The sequence below is a fragment of the Megalobrama amblycephala genome, linkage group LG20, assembly GCF_018812025.1.
Source record: "Megalobrama amblycephala isolate DHTTF-2021 linkage group LG20, ASM1881202v1, whole genome shotgun sequence".
Classification (NCBI taxonomy): domain Eukaryota; kingdom Metazoa; phylum Chordata; class Actinopteri; order Cypriniformes; family Xenocyprididae; genus Megalobrama; species Megalobrama amblycephala.
In genome coordinates this window covers 15,747,532-15,770,665 of record NC_063063.1, presented here as the reverse complement: position 1 = coordinate 15,770,665, position 23,134 = coordinate 15,747,532, and the positions used below count along the sequence as shown (strand labels likewise).

Sequence of the window (23,134 nt, the reverse complement as noted above, 5' to 3'; positions counted from 1 at the left end):
TAATAGTCGAAAGGTCTTTACAGTTGGTAGGGTAAGGGGTTAGTTTCACAAGTTTTTTCCTTATTAAAGGATTAGTTCACACAAAAAAAGAACATTTTGTCAGTAATTACTCACCCTCATGTCGTTCCACAACCAAAAAGACCTTTCTCCGGAACACAAATTAAGATACTTCTGATGAAATTCGAGAGGTACAGTGCTCAGTGAAAATGAGTACGCCCCCTTTGAAAAGTAACATTTTAAACAATATCTCAATGAACACAAAAACAATTTCCAAAATGTTGACAAGACTAAGTTTAATATAACATCTGTTTAACTTATAACATGAAAGTAAGGTTAATAATATAACATAGATTACATATTTTTCAGTTTTACTCAAATTAGGGTGATGCAAAAGTGAATACACCCCACAACAAAAACTATTACATCTAGTACTTTGTATGGCCTCCATGATTTTTACATGACAGCACCAAGTCTTCTAGGTATGGAATGAACAAGTTGGCGACATTTTGCAACATCTATCTTTTTCCATTCTTCAAGAATAACCTCTTTTAGAGACTGGATGCTGGATGGACAGTGATGCTCAACTTGTCTCTTCAGAATTCCTCATAGATGTTCGACGGGGTTCAGATCAGGAGCCACTGAATCACTTTCACCCTGTTCTTCTTCAGAAATCCAACAGTGGCCTTAGATGTGTGTTTAGGATCATTGTCATGTTGGAAAAGTGCATGACAACCAAGGGCATGGAGTGATGGTAGCATCTTCTCTTTCAGTATAGAGCAGTACATCTGTGAATTCATGAAGTCATCAATGAAATGCAGCTCCCCGACACCAGCAGCACTCATGCAGCCCCACATAAGGACACTGACACCACCATGTTTCACTGTAGGCAACATGCATTTTTCTTTGTATTCCTCACCTTTCCGACGCCATACAGTTTTGAAGCCATCAGTTCCAAAAACATTTATAGAAATGTTATAGAATTTTGTTTGTTTTGTTTTGTTTTGTTTTTGTTTTTTTTCTTTTCTTTCTTTTTATGTGTAACATCTACCTGCCTGGGGGTCTGCAGATGGAAATTAGCCTAAGGCTATAATCTGGCATATTTACATTTGTCTTAATGTTCATTAATATGCATTGTTCCCCCCGTTCTTCTTAAATAAATAAATAAATAAATAAATAAATTTATCTTGGTCTCATCACTCCAGAGTATAGAGTCCCAGTAGTTTTCATCTTTGTCAGCATGGGCCCTGACAAACTCTAGGTGGGCATTTTTGTGCCTTAGGCTTTAGGAGAGGCTTCTTTCGTGGACGGCACCCATGCATGCCATTCCTCTGCAGTGTACGCTGTATTGTGTCACGAGAAATAGTCACTCCAGTTTGGCATTCTACTTCATTAGATAACTGCAGTGAACTTGCATGCCAATTTTCTTCAACCCTTTTCATCAGAAGACACTCCTGTCGAGATGTTAACTTCCGTGGACGACCTGGATGTCTCTGTGAGATGGTTGCAGTTTCATGTTTTTTAATTTTTTGTACCACTTTTGCTACAGTATTCTGACTGATAAGTAACGCTTTGCTGATCTTCTTGTAGCCTTCACCTTTCTGGTGTAAAGAAATTATTTTCTTTCTCAGGTCTTGTGACATTTATCTTCTATGTGGTGCCATTGCTGACAGCATGAAATGGGAAGGGGGTTTAACACCCTTTTATAGTCAACTGTCTGCTGGACACCTGTGTAATGAATAATTAGACTCACCTGTGGTTGAATTCTTGTTAAATTAGACATTTGTAGTCTAAAATTTAGCTTTGCTCCAGAGACTTTCAGTAGGGTGTACTCATTTTTGCATCACCCTAATTTGAGTAAAACTGAAAATTTGTTCTCTAAGTTATATTATTAACCTTACTTTCTGTTATAAGTTATATATAACGATGTTATATAAAGATGTTAAGTAAAACTTAGTCTTGTCAACATTTTGGAAATTGTTTTTGTGTTCATTGAGATATTGTTAAAAAAAAAATTTATTTTCAAAGGGGGTGTACTCATTTACGCTGAGCACTGTATATGATTCTTCCATAGACAGCAATTTAACCACTGCTTTCAAGGTCCAGAAACATACTAAAGACATTGTTAAAAAAAGCCGATGTGAATGCAGTGGTTCAACCTTAATGTTATGAAGTGATGAGAATACTGAGCACGCGTTCGGACGTAAACACGGAAGCTCTGCAATGCATTCACTGCAGCAAATGCATAACAGACTGTCAGGGAAGAGGAAAAATTGTTGAATAAAGTCGTCATTTTTGTTTTGTACAGTATTTGTGCACAAAAAGTATTTTCATTGCTTCATATAATTAAGGTTGAACCACTGCAGTCATGTCGACTGTTTTAACATAGCATACATAATGCATTTCTATAATGATGTAATTGCCTTTTTTCTTCACTCTCGTATTTCTTTTTTCTCTTATATTCTAGTGGCTTTGTGTCTTTCTCTCCCTCCCTCTCCTTCATTTTCTCTATTCCTGGCCATCAGGAGATTCATGTTATTTAGAAGATTAGATACCATTACCAGCCATGATTTAGGAGTGAGGAATGGGAGAACGTTGTTGTCTTTATTTGTTAGGCTAGTGGTTGTCAGTAGAAACCATTCGCCAACTGCCAAGAGAGTAAACTGAGCTACTGTCACTGCGGTAATAATGTCAGACAAAAGCAGCAGCTTTATATCACACTATCTGAATGGTGTCCAAATCAAATTCATATTCAGTCCTGAAGCTGGTATTTTTAGGAAACCAAACCCAAATTTTCACAGTAGCAGTTTCTAAGCAGTCTGTATTGTTTGTATTTATTATTATAGCGTAGATAAATGAACTTGTCCAAGACAGAACTGACAGTTACGAGACTGAGGAAAGAGCAAAGTTGGAAGAGCTGAATACTGGAGGGAAAAACAGTGTAATACTTTCAAGGTTTAATGGCATGTGTAGCTAAGGACTGAATACCTGCGTCTGACAAAAAAACAGATCTAGATTTGTTGTTTGTATCAAGTGCACTGAGAACAGCAAATCACAAGAGGGTTCTGAGATTTGCAAGAGCTTCAGTGCACTTGATACAGAGGACAGACAACCACAACAACCATATCCTGTAAATCCAAAGAGATACAGAAAGAGAAACCTGATACGAGGACAGCATGTGCCACATGTGCCTGACAAGACATTAGCTGAGTAAACCTGATGACACCAAGACATTAAATATTGTGACAGGAACAATTATGGGAATATTCAGAAAAATATTAACAGAAATCTAACTCAGACTGGACGAATTAGGCAAGATTTCCCAGCAGAGGATCTCTAATCCTTCCATCTTTCGCATGAACTACTTGTTTCGCAATCGCACAACTCCGGTTCGGTTAATTGAACCCCAAACACATCTGTGAGTATCGAGAAGGTGAGGCTCACTGTTATTGTGACTAACACGCTCATTCTCAGCCGTGTAAAACTATTACTGAACACGCTGAGCGCAACAGGATATTTCTCAATCAGCCTCACGCCAGCCTCAGGCAGTACTGGCCCACTGCTGGCCATTCCTCAACACCCAGTTGCCATTCAGCGCACATGTGAATGGTTTTTAAGGAAAAACAAGTTTAACACGGGCTCAGACGAGCCGTTGGGGATGATTAGGTGCTGTTTGGCCCTGCAGGTGTCCGGGCAGCGCTCCAATGTCCGTTCCGGATCCAAGGGGTGTGTGTGAGCACAAGGTTTGTGATGGGATGAGGTGAACGCATAAGAAGCGCTGCTTCGGGGGAGAGAACCGAGACATCCGGACTAAAGCCATGAGGTTTAATTCACTGGACAAACGACAGCATGGATCTGGATTTAGAGAATGATTCAGTGCCTGTAAAAGTCATCCTAGATGAACGTGTGAGACATATTAAACCATAACTGTCATGTGCAGTAACAGATCAGCCTGGCATAATATCATGCATCTCTTTACAATCTCTTTACAGGATTGCAGGGTTAGGTAAGCGCATTAAGAGGGGAAAAAAAGACATGCAAGAGTGTAGAGGTGTAAAGTACTTCATTACTATACTTATTATTTTGAGCAGTTTCTACTTGCAAGGCTAACAGCCTTATGATGTATTATTGATTTAATATTGAATGCTGAATTGATTATTTTATTGAATTGAATTTTCAATAAAACGTGCTTTCGATGGCCAATTCAGGCCGAACGACCTGCCTAATTTTGTAGACAAAAGGATCAGAATGGATCACAAAATGCATTTAGTAAATTAAATATTTATTCTGTGAATTAATATAAATGTAATAAACCAAGTTGTATATAATGGAATGTAACTACTAAAATTTTCTTGTACAAAATATGCATTTGCGATACACAGAATGAGACACAAAATGAATATAAACTTGCAATTTAGAGAAATTTATAAAATTGCAAAACTCGGAAGTGCAAGACAAAGTCAAATTTGTGTGTTATAAACTCGCAATTTTGAGAAAGTCCAAATTGCGAGATATAAACTTACAATTCTGAGAGAAAAAAAGGGTCACAATTGTGAGAAATAAAGTCAGAATTGCAAGATAAATGTTGCAATTCCCCTTTTTTATTTTTCTATTACGTGGCAGAAAAGGGCTTCCATACAGAAGTGTTCTGGAGGTCTATTGAAAATTATAGAGAAAAGCATAAAAAACAGGCAGCAAAATATAAGTATATAATAAATATTTTCCATATAATATTGTGGTTTTCGTATAATGATGAATAATGAACATAAAAGCCAATTATTTAATTTTTATATTCACAAACATAAAATTTTAAAATAAATCAGTTCAATATGTTTTTGGTTACATACATAAATGTATAATTTGTCAGTATAAACACGTGTGCGTGTGTGCGTGTGTGTGGTAGAGGAACTGGTGATTACCATTAAGTAATTAGCCTTAAGTGTGTTGCTGACCTCTGCATTTAACAAATAACACATTATTATTGTGCCAAGCATCTGGATATGGAAGATTCCACCATTCACAGAGTAAATGGAAACAAGCCTCTACAGTCTCAGTTAGTGAAGCATCTCTCTCCATTCACACAAGTAGCACAGATCTACACATAAAAAGTCCTCTGAATGTTTACTTACCATCTTACTATGCCTTTGCCTGCTTGTCACGTCTGTCAGTTTTAAGATGGTTTTGTTATTGACGCTGGCTTTGTCCTGTGCTTGTATTTACAGAGACTGTGGAGCATGGATCAAATAAATGTGACAGGTGCGTATGACTGGAACTGACAGGCACATGAAAAAAATCAACAAGAGACAATCATTCACGGCATGTCGTAATTACCGTAATTATGAGATTTCAATTTAAAAAGCGCTCACCTGCTCGTAGAGCTCCAAGCTCCTACTTGTACCACCTGACTGCTGCAGATTAATTTAGGTGTTGATAATGTTGCCATAGAAATGCTTAAAGGGTTAGTTCACCCAAAATGAAAATTCTGTCATTAATTACTCACCCTCATGTTGTTCCACACCTGTAAGACCTTCGTGACCATCCTCGGAACACAAATTAAGATATTTTTGATGAAATCTGAGAGGTAAATGACTCGTCCATAGACAGCAATTTAACCACCACTTTCAAGTTCCAGAAAGGTACTAAAGACATCATTAGAACAGTCAACGTGACTGCAGTGGTTCAACCTTAATTTTATGAAGCGACGAGAATACTTTTTGTGCGCAAAAACAAAACAAAAATAAAGGCTTTATTCAACAATCTCTTCCCTGTCATTATCCTTAAGCAGTTGACGCAGGTTCCGTGTTTACGTCCGAATGCCAGCTCAGTATTGGCCAAAGCTGATCATGTGAGCAGCACGACACGTGTGTGATGCTGACGCAGGAGCCGGCCAATAATGAGTCGGCGTTCTGATGTAGAACCTGGGAGTGCTGGATTTAAAAAAAACATATGAGAATGACACAGAAGAGAAATAATTGTTTAATAAAGTCGTTACTTTTGTTTTGTTTTCGCACACAAAATGTCTTGTCGCTTCATAAAATTAAGGTTGAAGCACTGCAGTCACGTCGACAGTTTTAACAATGTCTTTAGTACATTTCTGGACCTTGAAAGTGGTAGTTAAATTGCTGTCTCTGGACAAGTCATATACCTCTCAGATTTCATCAAAAATATCTTAATTTGTGTTCCGAAGGTCTTACGGGTGTGGAAAGACATGAGGGTGAGTAATTAATGACAGAATATTCACTTTTGGGTGAACTAACCCTTTAATTCCCAATCCGAGGATGTGAACAGCTCCAAGTAGGAAGTCACGTGTTATCATCTCAAAATTACGGTAATTACAACATGCAGTGAACGCAGCATTAATCAAGTGTGTCAAAACTTTTCAACTTTAGTATGTACGAATGATTCATATACAGCCAGTGAGCATCTTTCAATAACAGTTTTTTACATGTTAATAGAAGCATGCAAAAGGAGAAGGGACAGAGGAAAGACGAGACATACTGGAGGGAGATCAACGCGGCCATGGCCCTAACTAACCTGGCTCAGCCCAAGGACGCGGCCACCGCCGCCACCACCAGCTGCATCATCCAGAAATCCTCACACATAGCTGAAATCAAGACTGTTAAAGTGCCTATCCTGCACAAATACTAATGCACACACACACACACATGCAGAAGATCCCGCTCTTCTACCTTTGGAATTCACTTGTTGTTTTGAATATTGTTTATTACTTTGTTGTACTGATAAAGAATGATTTTTTTTTTTTTTGGTACGTCTGTTTTTATTGTTATTATGAGTGCGATGAAGTGCCCTGAAATGCAGCACTTGTTTAGTTCACCGATTCGTGCATTTCCTTTGGCTCGCACAGACTTTTTTGATAAGTGTTGATGAACTGTCAGTGCGACAGTATTTCTGAACGAGACACTTTTGCAATGTTAACTTATTTTGATATTAATCAGAAATTTGTATTGTATCGCACCAAAGTGCCTTCAAGCATCTCAAAGGAGAGATTAGTGAGAATGTACAGTTCGTGTCCTCTCTGAATGAAATAAACGGTTGAAATGACAGGAGGAGTGTGTAGCGCACTCTTCTCTCTGCTTCTCACAGCCAACAAGAGCTGCTGACCTTAAAATGAAATCAGCACAAGTCACAAAGTCATGCACATGCACCTAAGGCCATTTCTGCATGTTTTGTCTTAATATCTCATGTGGCTGTGACTACAACATTGTTTTGTCTCTACATTTAAAAACTTAAACTGTCACCTGCCAACAATAGCCGTGAGCCGAGAGATAAGTTCAGTCATCAAACTCGAACTCTTTCTTGCGGTCTCTGCTTCCTCTCGTAAACTCACATTTCTCAGCTACACAATGAGAAAGAGAGAGAGAGAGAGACAGACTTCAAGGTTTCATCTGTATCTGTTTGAGACGACGACTGTGACCCAAAGGGATATTTAGTAATCCATTATCAGTGCTAAACCGCACACGGGTTGCCTTCTCACGTTTCTGCTCAGAACAAGATGCTTAGTGGAAGCAGAGAATGATTTGGCCAGTCGTGTTTTACCCCCTTTTCTCTCTCAGCTGGTTAGAATTACTCTCAAATCACTGTTTACAAGAAGTCCGAGAGACACTTCCATAAAAAAAATAAATAAATAAAAAAAAGCACACAAACCATTGCAGTATTACCACATCTCTGATTCAGTGAACGTTCAAACTGTTTTGCATTCTCCATGTTTGTCCTGCGGTTTTTACTCTTTGTTAGTGTTTTTGCCTTTGGTGAAACCAAGTTGTGTTAGTCTTATATTGACTGAATGGAAAGAAACTATGTTCAATGCAAATGTTATTTACATTAAGTAATGGATGCCAAGTACACAATTTAGAAAATTAAAACGCCACTTTTAAAGTGAGCGTAGTAATACTTATGTTGATTTTCTATGTGTTGTTTTTTTGAGGAAAGTCTCCACCTGCTTGTGGTGAGACAGGCCAAAGAAACTTATTCAAAAAGCTGCATGCACTTATCTGACTACCCCCCCTCCCCCTCCTTTTTTATTGTTAATATTATTAAAAATAATATTCACAAACACCCACTGAGACTATAATTCATAGGGTACTATGTCCTGTTTTCCTGCTCTACAGATTTTTAGTAAATGTTCTAACAAAACTGGGAAAAATGTATGATCTGATCTGCTTTTGAAATCTCATTCCCTTCATTTTTTTTTTCTCTAATCCATTCAAATCTCATGTGAATCTCTTTTGGCTTTTGCAGTGAACAAAGAGAAGAGAAAGTATCAACCTGTTTTTTGTTTTTTTCCCTTGCACACTCTGCTCAAAAGGATGCTGACAGACAAACAGTTATTTTGTGCACACTTTAGAACATTTGAAATGATTAAAGACTGTAAAAAACTTGTAATAATAGTCTGATTTTTTATTGTTAAGTTATATTCTTTTTTTATTTTATAGAGACTGGATGTTTGTCCAATGAAGGAATGCATAATATCTCATTTATTCTCTGATTTTCTTTTAATGTTCAGTTTTACACCAGGAACCTTGTTTACTTCAAAGGAACATTAAATAAAACATTTTTTGATGATATGATGTTGCTTGGCGTTTCATCATTAAAGTTCTGCACAAAGCTTTCTTCAGATAAAACCGATCAGAACATTTAAACATTTGCATTTTAACTTCAGTTACTTTATGAATAAACATGAGTTTTTCTTGAGTTTAAAATTAAATTCCAAACAGAAATGTTTTAAGGGCCAACTTACGATGAATAATTCACACAGCATTGAGACAGACAAATGAAATTTCACTCATTTGTCTCTGCGGTTTGACCTGAGTTCAGATGACAAGCTCCTCTTTTCTTTTTTAGCCTCAGCGTCTTTTTGAATGCGGTCATGTTAACTTTGCCAGAGGCAGAGACCTTGTTTGCCTTCACGCTGGTTTCAGCCCAGTAAATACAAAGACACCGCACCGCACAAACAGAGCTGGAAATGGATGATGAGAATGGAGTTCTCTGTGATCTTGTCTTTCCTTAAGGGTTTAATCCTGAACAAATGCTGGGAACGGACACATTGGTGCTCACTGTGGTATTGACTGTGTACAGCACAAAGAGCTGTGCATTTAGCTAAACAAATCGTAAGTTAAAGGTGCCCTAGATTCAAAAATTGAATTTACCTCGGCATAGTTGAATAACAAGAGTTCAGTACATGGAAATGACATACAGTGAGTCTCAAACACCATTGTTTCCTCCTTCTTATATAAATCTCATTTGTTTAAAAGACCTCCGACGAACAGGCGAATCTCAACATAACACCGACTGTTATGTAACATTCGGGGTGTACGCCCCCAATATTTGCATATGCCAGCCCATGATCAAGGCATTACACAAGGGCAGCCAGTATTAACGTCTGGATCTGTGCACAGATGAATCATCAGACTAGATAAGCAAGCAATGAAAACAGCGAAAAATGGCAGATGGAGCAATAATAACTGACATGATCCATGATAACATGATATTTTTAGTGATATTTGGAAATTGTCTTTCTAAATGTTTCGTTAGCATGTTGCTAATGTACTGTTAAATGTGGTTAAAGTTACCATCGTTTCTTACTGTATTCACGGAGACAAGAGAGCCGTCGCTATTTTCATTTTTAAACACTTGCAGTCTGTATAATGCATAAACACAACTTCATTCTTTATAAATCTCTCCAACAGTGTAGCATTAGCCGTTAGCCACGGAGCACAGCCTCAAACTCATTCAGAATCAATGTGAACATCCAAATAAACATTGTACTTACGCGATTAGACATGCTGCATGACGAACACTTTGTAAAGATCCATTTTGAGGGTTATATTAGCTGTTTGAACCTTTTTTTTTTATGTTGTTTAAGGCAAGCGCGAGCTCTTGGGGCGTGGAGCACGAGATTTAAAGGGCCACACACCCTGAATCGGCTCATTTCTAATTATGCCCCAAAATAGGCAGTTAAAAAAATGAATTAAAAAAAATCTATGGGGTATTTTGAGCTGAAACTTCACAGACACATTCAGGGGACACCTTAGACTTATATTACATCTTTTTAAAAAATGTTCTAGGGCACCTTTAAGACCTCTGCCATATTAATCTAAGACACCAAACTGAAGCTTAATGTGTGTTTCCATGAACCCTGACAACAGCATCAGGCTGAAAAATATGAAAGCCTCTTTTCTGCATTTTCTCAGCATCTATCAAAATATACTCTCTCAAACACAAATACAGTGGCCCCAAAATTTATTTGGACACTGAAGTCACCAAAAATGTCTAAATGTCATTGCTTGAAGTCTATCTGTAGTCTATACAGTTTTATAATTCAAAACCTAATCATCTTTTTGCAGGATATTTTGCACTAAAAGTGTAATTTCTACAAGAAAATGTCATTTAGCTTAATATTTTGTTCTATATGGGACATGTATACAACGCACAGACATTCATACATCTTAATACAAAATGGGAATTTAGTGTCGAAATACTTTTTGTGGCCACATACAATCCCTGCACACAAATACTAACTCGGCTGCCAACGAACAGTTTGAAAAGACTTACAAAACAACATCAACAGAAGAGAAAGAATATCAAAACAATGACTGAAACATGAATTTCCTAACTGTTTAGACTCAAATCTTATCTCACTCATCTACACCTCATCTTTCTCCAGCATCCCTCTTTCACGTTTATTGGTAGCATGCTGCTTGGCCTGGTTTAAAAATAATGTGAAATCCATGGTTAAACACGCCAGTCATGCAGTATTATGAGAGAGACAGAGAGAGAAATTTGGTTGTGTGCTTTCAGATCATATCATCATCTTATTCAGAGCTCCAAAAGGGCACTAGCATAAATCAAGTCCCCTTGTCTCTCTTCAGCTCTCTCTGTCCTACTATTGTCTCTCCTCTCTTCTCCTGTTTCTCTCGAAGCAGACTGGCAAAGATCGCGCTCTGAGCAGAAATTTCCATCGAGGCCATTTGTTGAAATGTTTGAGCAGGTTTTGTGGATCTCACCCATTATCTAGCCGAACAGGTTGGGATGCTGGGCTGGCCAGCCTTGTGACACACTCCAGACGTCCCTCCACCCTTCTCATCAGACACAGGGTCCAAGATACTGTCAAAAAACTACACACACACAAACTGAGCACAAAGAATTTCCAAAATCATTTGAACTGGGAAAAGCGCTTCAGTCAGAAGAAGAAATCTGACCCATGCCCCATATTGGAATAATTAGTTACCTTGCCTAAATGGTGTGTTGGTCCATTAATTATCATTTGCCTGTATGGACATATGCTGGATACACAGTCCAGAATCTGAGCACTGATTAGCCACTGGGTCAGATACTATTTGAAGCCCATAATGATTATAAATGTATTATGTTTATGTGACATTACATTTATTACATATTTTGTCATATTTATTACATTTAATGAAAATGGATTGTTAAAATGATAAATGTTCAAAAGTCTGTAGTCACTCAGTAGGACGTATTTTTGAAAGAAATCAATACATTTATTCACCAAGGATGCATTAAATTGATTATGCCATTATAATGTTGCAAATTATGATTTCTATTTCATTAAATGCTGTTCTTTTGAATGTTCTATTAATCAAAGAATACTGAAAATCACGGTTTCCACAAAAATATTAACTGTTTTCAACATTGATAATAATAAAAAATGTTTCTTGAGCACCAAATCAGCATATTAAAATTATTTCTGAAGGATCATTTGACACTGAAGACTGGAGTAATGATGCTGAAAATGCAGCTTTGACATCAAAGGAATAAATGACATTTTAAAATATATTCAAATAGAAAAGAGTTATTTTAAATTGTATTAATTTTTACATTTTTACAGCAGACGACTTACAAATGAGGAAAACAGTAGAACAGTGTTTCACAATATTACTGTTTTACTGTATTTTTGATCAAATAAATGCAGCCTTGGTGAGCAGAAGAGACTTCTTTCCAAAACATAAAAAAACAGAGCTTGATAGAGTTTAGACATTTAATAAGATTTCTTTAATATCTTATAAATGGTGCATATAGTCTGAGTCACAGATAATAAATTTAATCTATTGCATTGTTTCCTAATGGATTTAAATCTTTCTTCTTCTTTTTTTCATTTCAGAGCAGAAGGTGGTAGTTGGCATTGTTTTCCTGTAATTCTTCTTTTTCTTCCAGATTCACAGATGTTTCAAGGAATCTCACTCCTTCCTTTATTCTGGCTTACACTTCCCTCTTCAGAGCAGAACGGAGGCAAGCGTGTTTCTGTAGCCGTACTTCAGTGCGCTAGCCTGAGGTGCTCAAAAACATTTCCTGTCTTTAATTCAGTGAACCTCCAAGAAACCAGCAGAAACATCAACAGAGAAAATCAGTGGTTTTAAAGGTGTTATTAAATCACAAATGCACAATATGCTGCTTTGTGTAGCGCTCTGTGAAGACATATAACAGAGGTGTTTACGGAAAAGGGATTAATCAGAGACACTGCTGGAATTTCCACTCGGACTGAATGTGTTATGCCCCAAAAAAGGAAAAGAACATCACTTTAAAATTGAGCCACGTCATAAGTAAAGATTTCACTTTAAACCAATTAACAGAAAAACAAAAAAACAAAAAAAAATTTCAGTTCCTAAAAATTTTTATTTTTTGATTTAGTGATTAATTTCTTAGAAATGAATATTTATATATATATATATATATATATATATATATATATATATATAGGAAAATGACCTGTTTACAATGTTTAAGTTGTCCAATGTTGGAAAATAGCAACAAAAAAAAAAAAATATATATATATATATATAAAGAATTAAATCTGAGATATTTTTGTTCCCTGCTAAATAGTTTTTTTTTTTATTAACTAAATTAATTAAAAAATATTATTATTATTAATTATTATTTATTTATTATTATTATTATTATTTAGTAGTAGTAGTAGTATTTAATAATGATAATAATGATAATGCTAAATGTTATCCAGTATAGTTAAAGGTACATTTCTGGCTGTCAGTGAAGGGCTATTTAGCCTTATTGATTAGGTTGTGGTGGTAAATGAGACATAAACATTTGAGAAACATTACTTCAGATGATTATTTTACTCCAGTTTTGACTTTACATTCTGTTCCCCTGTTCGCTGTGAAGCAACAAAGAGAAACAATCTGACTTTCACTCAGTGTCCTCTTCTGTCTAAACTTCTCTTTTCTTAAATCAAGTGTATTCGCTGCCCTGTGTTTTGTTTAGAATAACCGACTTTCATGTCTAAACCGGATCAGTTGTTGCCAGGTCAGAAGTGCCATGCCACGAGTGGTTATGACAGCAGACATATATAACAAAGGAGCTTGAACCACACAGCACATAATGACAAGATCAAACATAAAAGACACAGAAGGGGAGGGGGCGAAACCTCAGGGCCCATGTTTCTCTGTCTAATATTTCTAAACCGAAAGTTAAATAAATTCCTCAGTACAGCGAAGTGGAACCGCGTCAGTAGAGCAGATGGAAGGGATGGCAGCTGCAGCTGGAATGCGGTTTGGCTGCGAGGGACAGCGAGAGAAAGAAAGCAACGTCCTCACGCGCTTGAACCGTTCATATTCTCCAATACACTGCTGCTGATGAAGTGTTCAGCATTTGTGTGTGTGTGTGGCATGGAGTCAAAAGAAAGCACTTAAAAATTTAAAGGTAACAGCGAGGACTCCACTTTGGATAAACCTACTGTTGTCAATAAACAAACCGTCTAGACTCCATCTCAAAATATTGGTCTCTGGGTACGTTTTCTGATGTATTCTAGACTATACAATGATAAATACACAGAAATCATATTAGATGCCTATGTCCGCTTGCCAAATGTTTTCAGGCAGACAATATTTACAACTAAACTGACAGTAACGCATATTAGTGCATCGTATCATGATGAAAAATTATAGACAAAAGTTTCCATCCGCCTAGTGTCACAGTGTTTTAAAATTGACCTCTGAATGGGGCTTATGATTTACAAATTACCATCTGTAACACAAAACCTCAACTCACTTTGCTCAGTGTCTCCCTTTTTCTTTCCTGGGCTGCTGTTAGTTCAACATCTCTGTGTCTGTAATATATCACTAGCGAATGCTTCAATCTCAGTTCCTCTCACACCTAATCCGAATCGTAACCATAGTAGGGTAAAACGGGAGTCAGATTTCGATACCGGCTAAAAGTATGCTCATATAACAGTGCAACAGCACTGGCATTTTCACTGATTGTATCACTCAGGATTTTTCAATGACTTTTTCTGCTGGTTACATAGTTACACCAGTAGTTGGTGGCAATGGTGGTGACAATGAGTGAGTCACTGAAACTTTGTTCAAAACAAGGATTCAATCAGGAACAATACAATTTACTGTCTTTATGAGTGATTCATTGAATCATTTACTCAACTGATTTGTTCAAAAACACAGATGCCCTGTCCAAATACCCATAATTGCAATCTTGGCCACTTGAGAGCGTGTGCACGCGACAGGAAGTAAGTGCGCAAGATTGTCCATGTCTTAAAAATGCCAAAGTGTAGTGCCCTTAATGCACACTAAACCCACACCATCTCGAATACCGCTTCAGAGCAGATGCCTTACGTTTCCGGAATTACCGTGTCTCAAAATCGTGAGATGAGGATGAAAACATTCCACTGCAAGTTAAATTAATCAGATATTACATATTAGATATTAAAGGGGTACTTCACCCCTGGAAAGATGAATGTGTATTTAAAATTGGTCATTTATGTAGTAGAAATGTGAAATTATTTTTGAATTTGGAGCTTTCTAGACTGAGAAAAGGCAGAAAATGTATTTTTGACTAATGTGGATGAAAGACAACAACTCCCAGAATGCACTTGGTTTGCTGCCCCTGCGAGGCCACGCCCAAACCACGCCTATCGGTTACAGGCGGAATTACCAGGAAAATTCAAACAACTAAGCTTGCTTTGTTACATATTAATTCTATAAATCTTGAGTTAGTTCATACATTTACAGCGAAATGGTGCTAAATTGCTTTGTACCTGGATGTACACCCAAAACCAGGAAAGGACAAGTAAGTTTCCATCATTTTCCGATTAAGTTAAAGATTTGGAGCGATGTAAACAGTGGCTGCGGGCCATCAAACACCCGAAGTTTGGAGATGACACCGTTATAGAAAACCTAAAAAAACGCAGAATATGTAGTCTCCATTTCAAGCACGAGGACTACGAACCAAATATCCTTGCAATGAAGAGAACCATTCTGAAGGACACCGCGATCGATATTCACTTTCCCAGAGGACGAACAGCCTGGGCATCTGGTACTAAGCGTATTCGCCTAGAGGTAAGACTCGCTGATACTAGACTGATAACACAGTAGCCTATATGTAGTGTTGTAGGTAGCAGTAAAACTGCAAACTTAGCAAAGTAACGTTAGATAGACAATTACATATAAGTTGCACATAAGTTGACTGTTATCAAAGTAAAGCCACTGTTCTGTAAAACTGAGTTAGTCTATTTATCTATTTATGCTAACGTTACCACAAAAGCCTGTTGCTGTATTGGTTGAGATGACTGCAGAGACCGATACATTTGCGAGATGAACCACTGATGTAGTGCAGACAAAATAAAGTTAATTACTGTAAGCTTAAAAATATAATTGACACCCACTTTTGATAAAATCTTTGATCTATGTCCGTGAGTAACCTCAAAAGCACATATGTATGGGCGTGGTGAAAAAATGCGGAACTACCTGCTATTACTGGCTGTAGTTTTATGCCTCTGGCCAAAAAAGCCTCCGATGACACAAAATGACGATTTTTGCGTCATCGGAGGCTTTTTTACAGAATAAAAATGCATAAATCTCTCATCTCGGGCTGATATGAAGGGGGAAAGCACAGTAATTCGAAAATACTAGTGGTATTCTACTAATACAAAGCTTAATGCTAAATCCTGAAGTAACCCTTTAAGTGTTGCACTTTTTATTGGTGGAAAGATAAAAAGTGGTGAAAGGTAGGCTATGTGTATTTTGTACAACATTTGTAACCGCTTTTTATCACCAACTGCTTTTTTTGAAAATTGTGTCTTCTGTTAGTTACAAAGCAACTATTAAAACAGACATTTAGAAGTTTATTGTAAAATGCAAAGTATTGAAAATAAAAAAAAGCTCTGTAAACACTTGCATTTTTGCAAGGCTATAAGTGCGTCCCATCGGTTAATAAAAAGTTCTATAGACACTTGCAGTCACCCACTTGAACACTTGGGCCAAATACAGGAAATACGACATGTAAAGTAGACAAGAGGTCAAGTGCAAAGACCGCAAGTGTGGGTATGTGGGCGGCAAGATTCTGAAACAATTTCCTGCCTTGATGAGTGAGTCATTGAATCATCCACTCATTGAATCATTCAAAAAAAAAAAAGAAAAAAAAAAAAAGTGTTCAAAAAATGATGATTGAATCTGAATACAAAAAAATGCAAACTTCCCTACTACACAGTAGTCAAAAAACAGATGACTTACTACATAGTTAGATTCTGAAGTGTGCATCCAATTTATTATCTAATGAGGTTATGGTAATGGTATTTGTGTATAGCAGTACAATGATGCAACTCACACTGGTGAGTCACATGACAATGACAACGTGGTATGTCTGGAATCATATTATACATAGATTCATACTATTTAGAACATGCTTTCAAAGTCATAAAATAACTACTTATTCAGAGAGAATGTGATTTTGGGTGCAGCGTTAGTGCATTTATAAGTGAGTCATTGAATTATTCACTCAAACGATTCATTCAAAAACAATAATTCAGGAACAAAACACCAGTACTCTGTATTGCTTGAGACTGGTAGTGGTTAATTCTGCTTGGTCTTCATTTAGAAATGTTTTTGTGGGCAGAGCAAAAAATCAATCAACAGGCAAGACTGTGTTTAAAAGTAAGTTACTCAATATTAACTTATTGCTTGTTGTATAAAAGCAATACACTTGCAATTGTGCTGTTGGTCTGAATATCAGCATATGGCTGTGATTACCTGCGGCCTCGTGCCTACAGCCAAATGACAGGTTTAATAATTGTTGTACTCACAAACATTCTTACCCTTAACGTGACATATTTTCTCTTAGGGAATCCACAATTACACATGTAAACTTGGCAGGCAATGTGGCATCACTTTGCCAATGGGTATTTTGGGACAGCACTCATACAAGAGCACTATGACGGCTTCATAAATCCGAACGCTGACAGACACTTTCCACAGGCAGGCCCCGGGCCCTTCATACGCCCGATTTGCTCCCTAACTCACTCATTTCTAAACATGTCTTTGTGTGTTTGTATTTTTGATATAACCCTGATGTCTGGATTTAAACTCCATGGCGGGAGACTTGTGGTGAGCAGGAGTCACTTTACAACACATTAAGAGAGTGAAGTACTCATTAAGCAAGGAGAAATTGAACACACAGGGTGTCAGCAGCATAACAGGTCCAAAGACGAGAGCTAGAGTTTAAAAGAGGCCTTATCCCTTATCTTTCTGACAGCAAAACTATTTTTTCAATTACACATTCAGTCATCAAACAAAAGAGGTTAGTTCTCCAGGGAAAAAAGGAAAGTTGGGCCAGACTGCAACTTTTCCGCTTCCTTCATTGTTTTGCTCCTGGAAAATGATTGATTGGCCAACATAATTGAATCAACATTGAATCTTTGTGCACATGCACATCACATTACAAATAGGGCTCTTGCTCTCTGTCGTCTATCCAAAGCAATAAAAAGACAATAAAACAGAGAGATGTGCCTGGGAATCGCTCTATGATGGTAATATATGTCTCTCTAGATCCTCTGACGTCCACTGTAGTTCACTGAAACACTCCACTTTCCAGTCAAACAATTGCTAACCATCAAAGGTCCTATGAGGTCTCCACCGTAACAGACGCTTAATCCAGGTCTGAAGATTAGACAAACTACTGGATTTATAAAAACTGACAGCATAACGTGAGTTTTTCCTTTTTGGAGCACACTAGCCATCGTTTAGGAGCTCTTTTGCTAATATTCTAGATACTTTGATTTTGACATTTGAGATTGTAGAATTTGAGAGGTACAGACTTTTGATTAAAGTATTGGGCTGACATTTACCAGGGTTTATGAAATTAAACAAGTCAGCATGAGCAAAAAAAACAAACAAAAACAAAAAAACATTGGTTCTTAACCAGGGGGCCGAGGCCAACTTGGGGGCCCCAACCCCCAAGTTGTTATTATTAATCTAAATGAAAATGCTAAAAAAAAAAAAAATTAAATCAAGACGTAAACTGAAACCATATTTTAATCCCCCCTATCTATATATATGGGGCTTTGAATATTGTGTTGGACAATTGGGCTTTTGAGTCAAAAAGGCTGAGAACCGCTTCTTTGACCCAGTTTACTCCTGGTATCAACATCCATCTTGGGTGATCCGAAATTGCACAAACTTATTTTCTCCATTAGATCGAAAGATCTAAAAAAATAAATAAATCCATATTTTCCCACCCATAGACCATTCCCTTGAAGAAATCAGGACAGAAGTAGACAAAAGAGACGGATTAAAATACCAGGTGTAAATGGGTATGTGTCTCCCTCATCCACTTGTGATCCAATCGACCTAAACGCATCTTAATACCAGGTGCTTAATACCGGAACGAACGCGGCGGCAGTTTAATTTTTTTCCGTAAGTAGAATAGGGAAGGCGTAGGACATACAGCGTAAGCTTTTTGAAGAATACGGAAAGCGGAAGCACATGGAAGGCGATCATCTGTTTATATAAAGCATATACAGTTGTATTTTTTTCAAAAATGACCGATCGTTTCGCTAGATAAGACCCTTATTCCTCGTCTGGTATCGTTTAAAGCCCTTTGAAGTTGCACTGAAACTGTCATTTTGACCTTCAACCGTTTGGAGGTCACTGAAGTCCACTATAAGGAGAATAATCCTGGAATGTTTTCATCAAAAACGCTTATTTTCTTTTCAACTGAAGAGAGAAAGACATGAACTTCTTGGATGACATGGGGGTGAGTAAATTAACAGGAAAATTTTATTTGAAAGTGGACTAATCCTTTAATGTGTTTCAGATAACTGAACTGCCTACTCACCTGTCAATCAAGCCTTGACCTAAAACAGTTTTTAAACTTAGTTAATATAACTAAAATTAGTATATCTGAGAGCAATAGTGCGCTGATTTTTTAAATTTGACTTTTTATCAAAATGCAGCATTACACTTACATAATAAGGCGACATACATATAATGATGTAGTTAGAGACTTTCTGCTCACAGGAGACACTTGAAGATGTTAATATCAGGTGTTGAAAGGGCTGCTGAGTAACTTTGCAGGGATGTGAAGGCGGGATATGATGGCCCACCTGGTCTGTTATGCGCTGTAGCCTTATAATAATGCCGCTGGTGGCAGGACTGTGAGCTCAGAGTACGTATGACCTCACTCTAGTGTAGGCGCTACTGTCTGGAGCTTGATTGGCCAAATGTAAACATTTTAGCACTGAACTTTGCCAAAGGTGAAATCAGACTTGAGACCTCCAGCAGTGTAGTCAAAAGCACCTCAAAGTAGGGCTGCTTTTGCACTTTTAAAGCCAGAAGTGTAAGAAAGAATTACTGGCACTCACAACACGCTCAGAAAAGCATTAATCATTAGCTGTATTTTTTTGTACCGTACAGGGTAAAAAATTCAAACGAGCCAACAAATCATAGTTTGCGTATTAACAAGTGCACTAAAGTGAACGTGTTTAAATCTGATGCAGTTAAATCAGACTGGCCTGTTATGTAAAAACAGACAGGTTATCTACAACCTGGGACAGACAAGTAAAAACATAGTAGTGATTTACTGCTACTTTTAAGCCCACCAGTATTACACAATATGACTGGCTCCACATTATATTCCAACAGAGGAACAGAGACTGGCTATTGAAACATCCATCCATGGAATTTCAGGCAATTTTGTGCCTTCAACTCACCGACGTGTCCAAGTGCACCAGATCAGAACAGTCAAAGAGAAATAAATACTACAATTATTTCACAAGGCAAGATTATTTACACAAAATAGAGAGTCTGTTACCGCGTGTGCCAATCATATGACCCGTAGGACCACCAGACTGTTTTCATCCTCTTTTCTTTCATTCCTCGGGAACACAGAAAAGGGACTGTCTCAGTGAAACATGCGGTTTTTCCATGGCATTGCCTCTTCTGCTTGAGGAAAGCTTACACCCTCCATGTGTTGATACAATGTGATTAGTTTATTATAGAAGCCTGTGGCTACAGCGTTCTATACTGTAGTAGTCAATCTGGTAGTCTTTATGCGTGCATGTACGTGTGGAGTGAATGACAGAATGCTACAGGAATCCCACTAAGCGGACCTAAGGCCAATGGGATGTCATATGGGAGCACACTGAAAACCGCAGATCTGCTAAAGATGAATGAAGCCACTAATTCATACTCTGGCCTCCCATGTGCCCACTTAGCTTTGTGCTAAAAACTGACTTTGAGAGCAAAAGGACCTTTTTTCCTTTCAACATAGGGTCTTTTATTTTCCATCACCACTAAGTCAATACGTGAGGGGCAGAAGACGGATGGTCATGGTCACGTCAGAATTCATGCGGTAGACATTTGCATTATGGAATTTAGACAGCGTTATTAATTTCCTTTTTATTGATGAGGAAAGCACTGCTGCCCATTTGTCTGGAAAACAAAAGGTGCAGAAAGAGAAGAAAGCAGAATTGGGTTTCTGGATGTCAGAGCTCTGTCAAATATAGAGATTGGAAACTGGACAGATCTGAGAGCGTAGACAGCCCAGCCAAGCCTAAATTGTGTGCAACAGGTTTTACAGCCAGGAACGTCATCTGTCCAGAACAGAAAATTGGAATTCAAAAGTTTGTTTTAAAGATTGAAGTCAGGGAACAGATCGTGAGCTTCTTCATATGCACGTAACGTGCCAGTTTAAAATAGCTCTCTAAATGTTCATTCTTATCATTATATATCAGCTGTTTGGTCAGCAGCAGCAGCAACATTGTAAGAAACAATGTGCAATAAGGGTGCATATTAGTATTTTAAATTACTGCTAAGGCAGTGGTTTTCAGCCTTTTTCACTTGACATCATCCAAGAAGACTTCCCCCAATATTGGCTAAGAAATTTCCTCTGCCGTAAATATGCAGATTAAATGAATTATGACTGTAATTATGACAGTTTAACAGAAACTGGGAGTGTTGATATATTACAATAATGAACTACAATTAATTTTGTGATTCCAGAATATTCAATATTTTGATTAAGTATGTTCTTAGTTGCAATTGTACGGAAATGCACAAATGAGATTGTACGAATTCATACAATTTAGCCACCAAATTGCCAAAATGTAAAATAGATAGGAATTGCTAAGACATTGTCTTGGAGGCCCACTGTCTTAAAGGATTAGTTCACTTCAGAATTAAAATTTCCTGATAATTTACTCACCCCCATATCATCTAAGATGTTTATGTCTTTCTTTCTTTAGTTGAAAAGAAATTAAAGGTGCCCAAGAACGCTTTTTCACAAGATGTAATATAAATCTAAGGTGTCTCCTGAATGTGTCTGTGAAGTTTCAGCTCAAAATACCCCCTAGATTTTTTTTAATTAATTTTTTTAACTGCCTATTTTGGGGCATCATTAACAATGCACTGATTTACACTCGACGCCGCCCCTTTAAATCGCGTGCTCCCTGCTACATGAGCTCTCGACTATATTACAGCGCATTTACAAAGTTCACACAGCTAATATAACCCTTAAATGGATCTTTACAAGATGTTCGTCATGCATGCTGTATGCATGCTTCGAATTATGTGAGTAAAGTATTTATGTGGATGTTAACGTTTTATTCTGAGTGAATTTGAGGCTATATGCTCTGTGGCTAACTGCTAATGCTACATTGTTGAAGAGATTTATAAAGAATGAAGTTGTGTTTATGCATTATGCAGACTGCAAGTGTTTAAAAAATGAAAATAACGACGGCTCTCTTGTCTCCGTGAATACAGTAAGAAACGATGGTAACTTTAACCACATTTAACAGTACATTAGCAAAATGCTAACGAAACATTTAGAAAGACAATTTCCAAATATCAGTAAAAATATCATGATATCATGGATTATGTCAGTTATTATTGCTCCATCTGCCATTTTTCGCTGTTGATCTTGCTTGCTTACCTAGTCTGATGCTTCATCTGTGCACAGATCCAGACGTTACTGGCTTGTGTGATCCCTAACATGGGCTGGCATTATGCAAATATTGGGGGCGTACAACCCGACTGTTACGTAACAGTCGGTGTTATGTTGAGATTCGCCTGTTCTTCGGAGGTCATTTAAACAAATGAGATTTACATAAGAAGGAGGAAACAATGGAGTTTGAGACTCACTGTATGTCATTTCCATGTACTGAACTCTTGTTATTTAACTATGCCGAGGTAAATTCAATTTTTGAATCTAGGGCACCTTTAAGGTTTTTGAGGAAAACATTTCTGGATTTTTCTCCATATAGTGAACTTCTCTGGGATTCAACGGGTTGAAAGGTCCAAATTGCAGTTTCAGTGCAGCTTCAAAGGGCTCTACACAATCCCAGACGAGGAATAAGGGTCTTATCTAGCTAAACCATCGCTATACTTTTTAGCCACAAATGCTCGTCTTGCACTAGCTCTGCAATGCACCACGCATTGTGTAATTAGGGTGGAAAGGTCAAGCGTGACGTAGGCGGAAGTACCGCACAAGTGTTTACAAAGCGAAGATGCAAAGACTAAGTCAAAAAATAAAAAAAGGTAAAACAAAGAAAATGAGACATTATGAGTTTTTAATGACCTTAATGAGTTTTTCGCCCTACCACAGTACTTCTGTCTTTCCAACGTGATTATGTAATGCAGGGCTCGTCAACTGGTGGCCCACGGGCCAAATCCGGCCCGCCAATCATATTCATCTGGCCCACGGCACCTCAATCTCCCTCCTCCTCTTTTACTGGTGGTGTGGCTAAATTTGGTTAGATATCGTGGCCGCAGTGGCACCTGCAGCTGTACGGATATATACACACCGTTCGTACCATGCATGCTCCTCCGACTGACCTGAGAAACGTTTTCCGTGTGAATAT

At 37.6% G+C, this 23,134-nt stretch overlaps 1 protein-coding gene across 1 annotated transcript in view; it reads left to right on the top strand.

Moving 5' to 3' along the window:
• The window catches only part of mkxa (mohawk homeobox a), a 35,927-nt gene extending 27,345 nt beyond the window's left edge, over positions 1-8,582 (top strand). Inside the window, exons 6-7 of the mRNA XM_048170022.1 lie at positions 5,220-5,253; positions 6,453-8,582. Of these exons, the coding sequence (XP_048025979.1) occupies positions 5,220-5,253; positions 6,453-6,645 (227 nt within the window). The 3' untranslated portion in view covers positions 6,646-8,582. The remainder of the gene's footprint in view (positions 1-5,219; positions 5,254-6,452) is intronic.
• The last annotated feature ends 14,552 nt before the right edge of the window (positions 8,583-23,134 follow it).